This window comes from Asparagus officinalis, chromosome 3, assembly GCF_001876935.1.
Source record: "Asparagus officinalis chromosome 3, Aspof.V1, whole genome shotgun sequence".
Classification (NCBI taxonomy): Eukaryota; Viridiplantae; Streptophyta; class Magnoliopsida; order Asparagales; family Asparagaceae; genus Asparagus; species Asparagus officinalis.
In genome coordinates this window covers 110,835,461-110,844,527 of record NC_033796.1, presented here as the reverse complement: position 1 = coordinate 110,844,527, position 9,067 = coordinate 110,835,461, and the positions used below count along the sequence as shown (strand labels likewise).

Here is a 9,067-nt window from a genome sequence, read left to right as displayed (position 1 = left end):
ACCTCATACTTTTATGTATTTACAATTTGACCCTAATTGTTTTATTAAATGTATAAAACAATCCCAATAATATTTAAATTTTATAATTTTACCCTAATTGTATAATTTGGACAAAATAAATTATTTTTTTAAATTAAAAATAATGCTAAAATTTGAAAGACATTATTATTAATTATAATATTAAAATCTAGATATTAAGTAAAGTCCCATGAAATATAAAGAGCAATCCTAATACATAATTCAAATATAAATTACATATCTGAAATACATAACATATAAAAACTGACACACATAATATAAAACTTCATTAAAATAAAACATAAAATACAAACTAAACATGGAACATTTCCTGAGATGGACAAGCAACTCTCAATAATCTGGTAGATCGGGGCCAGAGTGTCCAATATCATTGAAATAATTGCCAAAATTAGAAGCAGACCCTTGTTCTTGTTGATTTCTTTTTTGTATTATTTTAATCTGTTGAGCTCGAACGTACTCACGCACGTTTGGATCAGCAATGGAATTCAAATCTTTCATTATAATTTTCCATTCATCTCTATCTTTTTTCATGGCTATCTTTTCTCGTTCGATATCAAATGCTTCTTGCCTGTCCAAGCTCGCCTTGTCTAACCTGTCTATAAGTCGATTGTTGGAGGTCTCGATGGAGTCCACTACACTTGACTCATGATCATCATTTTTCCTTTTCAATTTAGCTTTTTTTACCCCAATAGGTCGTTCAGATGGAGTAAATGATGACAATCCAGGAGATGTTGATATAGGAGATTCCGGAGTGGGATTATCTGATTGTGACGAGTCGAAGTTCACACTTTGGGATTGTCTTCGACCAACTTGTCTTGCTGTGGGGACATCATCTTTGAATTTTTCGAAATTTTTAACCATATTCCAGACATGATCAAATTTGAAACCTTTTTTGTACTTTGGTTCTTGCATAAATAACATCTTTGCTCGAACTAACTGCAAATTATAGTGAACATCAAGTTATGTATTTCAACAATAATAATAAAATTCAAACGATAATTAATAGAATACTTACAATATCTTCATCTGAAGCACCACTTGGATTCAGATTCTCTACTTGTCTCAAGCACGCATTCAATTTCCTTACTTCATTACTTATGATTTCCATTCGAGAACGAATTGATCGGCTCATACGCATCTCAAAATGCTGATCTCGAAGTTCATTGTATTTGTCCTCCACACGAGACCAAAATGCATCTCGAGACTGGTTTCTACCGATAATAGGGTCTTGAGAAATATCCAAGAATACTTGACAAAGGAGCACATCTTCAGTAACCGTGTACCCAGTTGATCGAACAGACATTTTTTTGTAAAAAGCGGTTGGTTTGGAGATCAGAAATACTTTGAAGAAATACTTCGAATTGGGTGGCTTGAAGTAGAAACCGTGAATGTTATTTATAGCCAATCCAAATTTGTTTTTTTTGTTTGAATTTGAATTTGAATTTGAATTTGAATTTGCGGTTGGTTTGAATTTGTCGGTGGTCAACATTTGAAATTGAATCATTTTGTACAAACTGATCAGCTTTACACATTATCCAACGTTGTCGGTGGGAATCAATTTTTGAAATCAGGTCAGCTTTACACATTGTCCAACGTATACAAAGCTCAGCTCTCCTTGAATTGTGTGAAAGCTTTGTACGAGTGGGAATCAATTTTTGAAATCAGGTCAGCTTTACACATTGTCCAACGTATACAAAGCTCAGCTCTCCTTGAATTGTGTGAAAGCTTTGTACAAGTGGGAATCAATTTTTGAAATCTGTCAGCTTTACACATTGTCCAACGTATACACAGCTCAGCTCTCCTTGAATTGTGTGAAAGCTTTGTACGAGTGGGAATCAATTTTTGAAATCAGGTCAGCTTTACACATTGTCCAACGTATACACAGCTCAGCTCTCCTTGAATTGTGTGAAAGCTTTGTACGAGTGGGAATCAATTTTTGAAATCAGGTCAGCTTTACACATATGGGAGAAGCACATCATCGCTCGTGATTCAGCATCTAGCTCAAGGCATGTCCAAACACCAGTTCAATTTCAACAACAAATACTTCTGTCGGGGCATAATCTAGATGATGACAAGGCAAAACTTGGAAAACTGCTATTTCCTCCATTTATGCTTGGGAGAAGCACATCATCGCTCGTGATTCAGCATCTAGCTCAAGGCATGTCCAAACACCAGTTCAATTTCAACAACAAATACTTCTGTCGGGGCATAATCTAGATGATGACAAGGCAAAACTTGGAAAACTGCTATTTCCTCCATTTATGCTTTTGTATTAGGTTTCGTGTTTACAATATTAGTGTTTCTAGTATGTATTGTTGTGGTATTTGTTAGTTTCTCCATTGTGTTGGCCTCTTTGTTTTGATGATGTTTAACAAACAATTTACTACTAATGTTGTTTGTCTAGTGTTTGTACATTCTTATGTATTATAGACAAACAACGTAGTTGGAGGTTGGATGGAATATGCGCTACAACGATGATATCCAATGGAGGTTGGAGGAATTGTGGAGTGAAGCAATGTACAATTTAAGTTAAAGATCAAGTTCAAGCTTCATCCGCATGTGTACCAAGTTGAGCTACAATGAAGATCAAGATCAAGCTTGGGTAATCTAGTTTAGAGTTTATATTATGTGTGTTAAGTACGTTAAGCTCAATTATCTATACACACACATCTATTGGTTTCACAGTATATATATAGTTAAATATATATATACATAAGTTTTGGTTTCTATGCATATATATAGTTTTATATATATTCATACATATGTTTTGAGTTTTCATGTTTTTGGACACACTTGCAAAATACATGAGTTTTCACAAATAGAAATTCAATTTGAAAAATTCTTTTTCTAACATGTTTGTTTTCATGTTTATAAACATTTCGCAAAATTTCATCAAGTTTGGAATTGATTTGTTATGTTTAAAGGAATTTACAAATTCATGTTTTCGTTCGTGCACATGTTCGTGCATGTTTTACAAAACTGATGAGTTTTCGCAAATAGGAAGTGATATTTGAAAAATTCTTTCTCTGACATGTTTATCTACATGTTTAGAAACTTTGCTCTAGTTTTTACTATTTTTGGAGTTGATTTACTGTGCCAATTGATTTTACAAAATCGTATATGTTAATAGTTTTTCAGAAACTGTAAATTTGTGTTCAAATATTTATTTCTCTCAACTGGGAAAATATTTTTCATATATTCTTTCACTGACATGTTATTCTACATGTCTAGAACACTCCCACAAAATTTTATAATTTTTGGAGTTCATTTACTATTTTAAATTGATTTTACAAAACAGCTGCGCACGGCTACAGTAACTCCGGTCGACCGGACCGGTCGACCGGAAATGTCTCTGGAACTTTTTCAGTTTTGTACAGTGCGAGCGGTCGATCGAAAAAAAGGTCGGTCGACCGCCCAGCTCCCAGAATGCCCATAACGACTATTTTTTTGTATCCGTTGGAGGGGTTTTTGGTCTTTTGGTTTGGGCTTTTGTTTGAGGTATTGGGAGGCTATAAATACCCCCTTATACCTCAGTTTTAAGATATCTAAGAGAATGTTTTAAAATAGTTTAACAAAGGTTTAAACTTGTTTAGTGTTTGTTTAAGTTTAGTTTAAGAAGCTTTTAAGCAATTGAGGGTTTGAGTTTGTGAATTCAATTTCACAAGAGCAAGTGGAGATCATCCTTTGGTGTTTGAGCATTCACTCTTCTCCTACTCTCTTGTCATCTTTAGAGAAGTGTTTCTAAACTCATCTAGCAATTTATTATTTTGATTATAATTTCCATAAGCTAGATTTATATTGAGTTTAGTTTAATCGTTTTATTGATACTCTTTGTTCACACACAACCTATTGAGCTTAGTGTATTTACATTCATAGTATAATTTGGGGTTGTGGGTTTGTGACTAAGAGTTGTGCTTAATTGAGTTCTCACCTTGTTTAGAGAACAATCAAATTGATTTATATTGTGCTTAATTGTGAGGATTCACTTATAATACACTTGTACACCGAGAGAAGTGTGTGGTGAGAGACGGGGTCGAATCCAAGAGGAGTGGCGTCGGTTGACGTGCCTAGAGAGAGGTTGTAACCGAGCACTTGAGGAGGAGGACACGGGCTAGGACCAACACTTAGTGTGTAAAGTGTGATTGCATAGTGATTATATTGTGAGGTGTAAACGTTGTTCGGGTAAACGTAAAAAACCCGGTTGTGATAGTGAAGATCTCCTCGAGGTGAGGAACGGAGACGTAGGTCGTGGGGACCGAACTCCGTGATCATATCGTTTTGTTTGTGATTGCATTGGCGTTATTATTCTTGTTTTCATATCTTATATCGCCTTTGTGTATTGCTCATCATATTACCCTATCACTTGTGTAGATTGTTTATTTTACCCTTGTGTTAGTTTATATATCCTTGCTCATATACTTGTAATATCTCATTGATAGGATATATTCATTTGTTCATATTACCTTATCCTAGCTAATGTATCTTATTGCATTTTATTCTTGCTAGGATATTTTGTTATTAGTTTTAATTGGCATAAAATCGGATTAGATTAGCATAAGACCCTAATCACCCCCCTCTAGGGTCTAACACATTGAAAAAACATGTGATGTGATTTGTGGATGATTCTTCTATGTGAGGATAAGCTTGTATAACTTGGGTCGTTTTGTACTTAGTTTGAACTTAATTTTCACATTGTTTGAAGTCAGTTTGAACTCAATTTTGTGCTATGTTTGTACTCAATTATGAGCTTGTTTGTGGTCAGTTTTGTCCTCAAATTTTAGCTTATTTGTGGTTATTTTGTACACTATTATGATTTGTGCTCAGTTTGTAGTGTGTGTCTGCTAAGCTTGTTTGTTCAGTAGGTGGGGGTAGATCATAATATGTAACATCCTTTTACTCTTGAATCATTTAACTTTCGTATTTTGCATAGTTTGGCTGATAGGAGTATGTGCTCTGATTAGTACATAAAAAAATAGAAGTTATCATGGCCGTGCTCAGCATCAACAAATTCTTAGGAGCTGACTTCTCATGAGTCAACATGGCCAACAAATTCTTATCATGACAGTGCTCAGCATCAACAAAATAGAAGTTATCATCAGCCTTAAAGCTCACAAACGGTCGATTTGGTCTCTGGCGGCCTAACATCTGAGAACTTGATCGTCTTGGGGATCGACGTAGCCAACCATGACAGCATTTCAACATCAAAAGTCGTTGAACATGGTTTCCATTTTAGCTTGTGAATATATAGGCTCACAAACCAATGAAGAGCTACAGTTGTGGATGCACTGAGGAAAATAACGAATATGCAAACAGATGCAAAAAATAACAACATTCCAACTTTTCCAGCAAAAAATGAATCAATTAAGGTTGCACGGATATGTATACCAGTAACAAATACAACATAATACGTATATACAATATCCCAAAAAAGCCACAGATGCAAATACTTCATGAATACACACATTAAACAATTTCACCATAAACACAATTAGAAGAAACTAGCCAACAATTACCTCCAAAGTTTCAACCAAAGTTACATCTTACATCCAGGTGTTCTAAAAAATTACAGTCATTTTCATGTTTCAAAATAGAAAAAGTTACAACCAAAGTTAATGTCGATACATGTAGACTGAGATCCAAGATGCTCCAACAACCTGTGCTCCAACCAAAGAATTTCTCCTTCAAAATATGTACATCCTCGTCAGCCAACTATCTACATTCTCATCTATATTAAATTTCTCCTTCAAAATCTTCCAACGTTCCTCACAATTATGAATAGTGCTAGCTCGGTACCACTTATCAATATATGTAAAATTCTCATCTCCATATTGCTTTCATTGGAAGTTGCTGCTCGGCAATATGTCTACCAATATGCCAAGAATAAAAACAGTGTCAGGTATTAGGAAAAACTTGTTTGATAGCTCCTCCTATTTATGCATCTTGATCGGTGATAATTGCTTCTGGTGCGACCCCATGCATGCATTTTAGCCATTGGGTGAACAACCAAATAAAGGTATCCTCTTGCTCATCTGCAAGTAAGGCACAACCAAACAGAATGGACTGCCGATGATGATTTACACCTGTGAATGGAGCAAACGGTAGGCTCAAATGATTGATTTTATATGTGATGTCGAACACCACTACATCTCCAAAACTTAAGTAAGAAGATCTTGATCTCCCATCAGCCCAAAACATGCTCCTCATAGTCCCCGACTGATCCAACTCTATGGAAAAGTAAAATTCTGGATCGATTTCATTCCTATCTTGAAAATTCTTTATGATGGATATGCATTCATTGCCAATGGTGTTCTTTCTAATAGTTCTGATATGATCAATACATTGTTGTGCAGTAATATATTCTTCATAAAGACTCTTAGACATAATATTTATACACTCGAGCAATAGTAGAAGGAGCCATTCCTTCTTCACTCAAATTCTCAATAATTCTCTTGCAAGTTTTCGAGCGATGGCTTTGCCTATGGGAATAATGATTAAATACTTTATCAGGGCTCGATAATAGATGGGTTAGGTGCTCTGCCTCAAACTTCGTGACAATCCATGTCTTGGAGGAAGCCAACTTAATCTTTATTCTTGCAGGACAATCCACTCTAGTATCTGGACGGCGATTGATAAGTTTCCCACTCTCTCTTATCTGATAACCTTTTTCTAGCTCCCTGCCTTGTTGCAAACAAAAACTTGAGAAATAATTTCTCTTGACTTTCTTGACTTATCGGCAGTTTCCTTACGGATTCCAAAACCCATTTTTTGCATAAGAATTATAATAGTTGTATGCCTCCTCCAATGTAGCAAATTTTTTTCCTCGTATAGCGCCTCTCCTATGAAAGTCATCTCATTCGGGCCTACAAGAGCTGTGTGCAATTCACCATCAACATTCATAATATTTTGTGTATCATTTTCACTTAGTCCAATGGGTAGCACATCATCTGTTTTAACATTCATTGTCCTCTTGTAGCCATGAAACAATTATCAATGTGTTACAAACTTCATGAAATTATATCCTAATGATGCAAGTCTATAACCACGACGGAATTAGTATTATACATGGGCTATTAAAACATGCAAATGTGTTGGCCTTCTTGTTTTGATGATGTTTAACAAATAATTTATGACTAATATTGTTTGTCTAGTATTTGTGTTTATCTATTTATTATAGACAAATAATATGTTGGAGGATGGATGGAATTACGCCTACACGATCAATATCCAATGGAGGTTGGAGGAATAGTGGGTGAAGCCTATGCAATTCAAATTGAAGATCCAAGTTCTAGTTTTATCCGCAAGTGTACCAAGTTGAGCTATATCGAAGATCAATCAATCTTGGGTAATATTTAGTTTAGGTGTTATGTTATGTGTGTTGATACTTTAAGCTCAATCATATATACACGCACATTTTATTGGTTTCTATGTATATATATAATTATATATATACATACATGTTTTTTGGGTTTTTATGATTATAAATATGAAATTACATATTTCATATTTACTATTGTGTTTTGGTTTAACTACATAGATATGAAACAACAAACAAAATTATTCACATTTTTATTTGTTTCATATTCAATTGTATTTTAGAATTTATTGCATAGAATATGCAATTTTGAGAAATATTGTTTTCTTGGTTTATGGACTTAACAATAATCATATACATATTTTATTAAGTCTACAAAATTATTTTGTAATGTTTCAAAATATGGTTTAGCCAAAATGTCAAAATTCATATGTTTACATTTTTATGTATTGGACTATTTTACAAAATGATGATATTTCTCATTGGGAGGTCCTTTTTGAAAACCAAATTTTGTAACATGTGTATTATCATGTCTATAATCATTTCCCAAAGTTTTATATTTTTCTGAATTTGTTTGATATTTTTAAATAGGGTTTCAAAATCATCAAACTGCTTCTAAACCTGTTATTTCTTACTCGTGCGCGTCGGTCAACGCGCGCACGTCAAACCAGCTCGTGCGCGTCGGTCAATGCGTGCATGTTAAATCATCTCATGCGCGTCGGTGAACGCACGCACATCAAATCAACACGCCCGCATCAATCAACATGCGTACGTAAACCAATGCGCGTTCGACGGGTAGTCCCGCAACGAAGCTTGCAAAACAACAAGTCGCTCGAATACATCAAACGGTGAAAAAAGAACAAGGCTCGGAACGAAAAGCTCCAGAGGCGGCGGACCCGCGCCAGCACGAAACAGAACAGACCAACCCGCACAAGCGCGAGTCGAATGAATCCGACCCGCGCAAGCACGGGTCGGACTGTCTGACCCGCACAAGCGCTGGTCGGATTTGTCTGTTGCGCAGTTCGGGGCCCAATACGTGTTTTGGCAGTTTTAAAGTGGTTTTTCATAGGATTTATCTATTCCAAAGGTTCCTAACTGACTTGATATCATCCCCAAGCATGGTTAGGCTGTTGTTAACTAAAGATGGAGCCAAATCACTTGTTCTTATCCAAATAACCGTTCCCGAGACCTATAAATATCAGCCCAAGGCCTCCATTTTCGAGAGCTAGAATTTTATCAAGAGGACGAGGTGCTGCTGGATTGAGGAGTCAAGGAGGATGAAATTTCAGTGAAGGTTAGCGAGAACCCGACAAACTTCAGCATAAAGAGGAAGGCTTTCGAAGGATCCGCGTCCGTATTTCACCCCGTCCATTCCTTGAGATAAGGCTTTGTCTTAATCTTGAGAAAAGCTATTGATTTCGTTTGGTCGATTTCAGCACTTCAAGCAAATACTTCCTTAGTGAAGTAGGAGCTCTGTCGAATTTTTAGCAATCAGATCTGATTTGACGGTCGTCCACGGATAAACCCCGGCACCGGCAAAGAATCCACACAAGCAAGAGGCGATAAATGAATCTTGCATTTATTTTCAAGAGAGTTGTAACTTTTTTTATTTTTATTATTTGAATTCATTTGTAAGCGACTAAAGTTTTAATGGAATCAATGATGAAGGTAACTTTCAACGAAAACACCCTTGCCTCAAAAGAAGCGTTAGCGGTG

At 35.6% G+C, this 9,067-nt stretch overlaps 1 protein-coding gene across 1 annotated transcript; it reads right to left on the bottom strand.

Moving 5' to 3' along the window:
• On the bottom strand, positions 207-1,342 carry LOC109832457 (glutathione S-transferase T3-like). Its single transcript, XM_020399810.1, has 2 exons — positions 1,055-1,342; positions 207-975 (listed from the first exon to the last, which is right to left on the bottom strand). The coding sequence occupies exons 1-2, from the start codon at positions 1,340-1,342 to the stop codon at positions 370-372; spliced, it is 894 nt and encodes a 297-aa protein (XP_020255399.1). The 3' UTR covers positions 207-369.

Bases quoted from the DNA above. Each gene is read 5' to 3' on its own strand.
- LOC109832457 (XM_020399810.1), bottom strand. From the start codon at position 1,342: ATGTCTGTTCGATCAACTGGGTACACGGTTACTGAAGATGTGCTCCTT. The intron at 976-1,054 runs GTAAGTATTCTA...TATAATTTGCAG, and splicing joins GTGCTTCAGATGAAGATATT to TTAGTTCGAGCAAAGATGTT.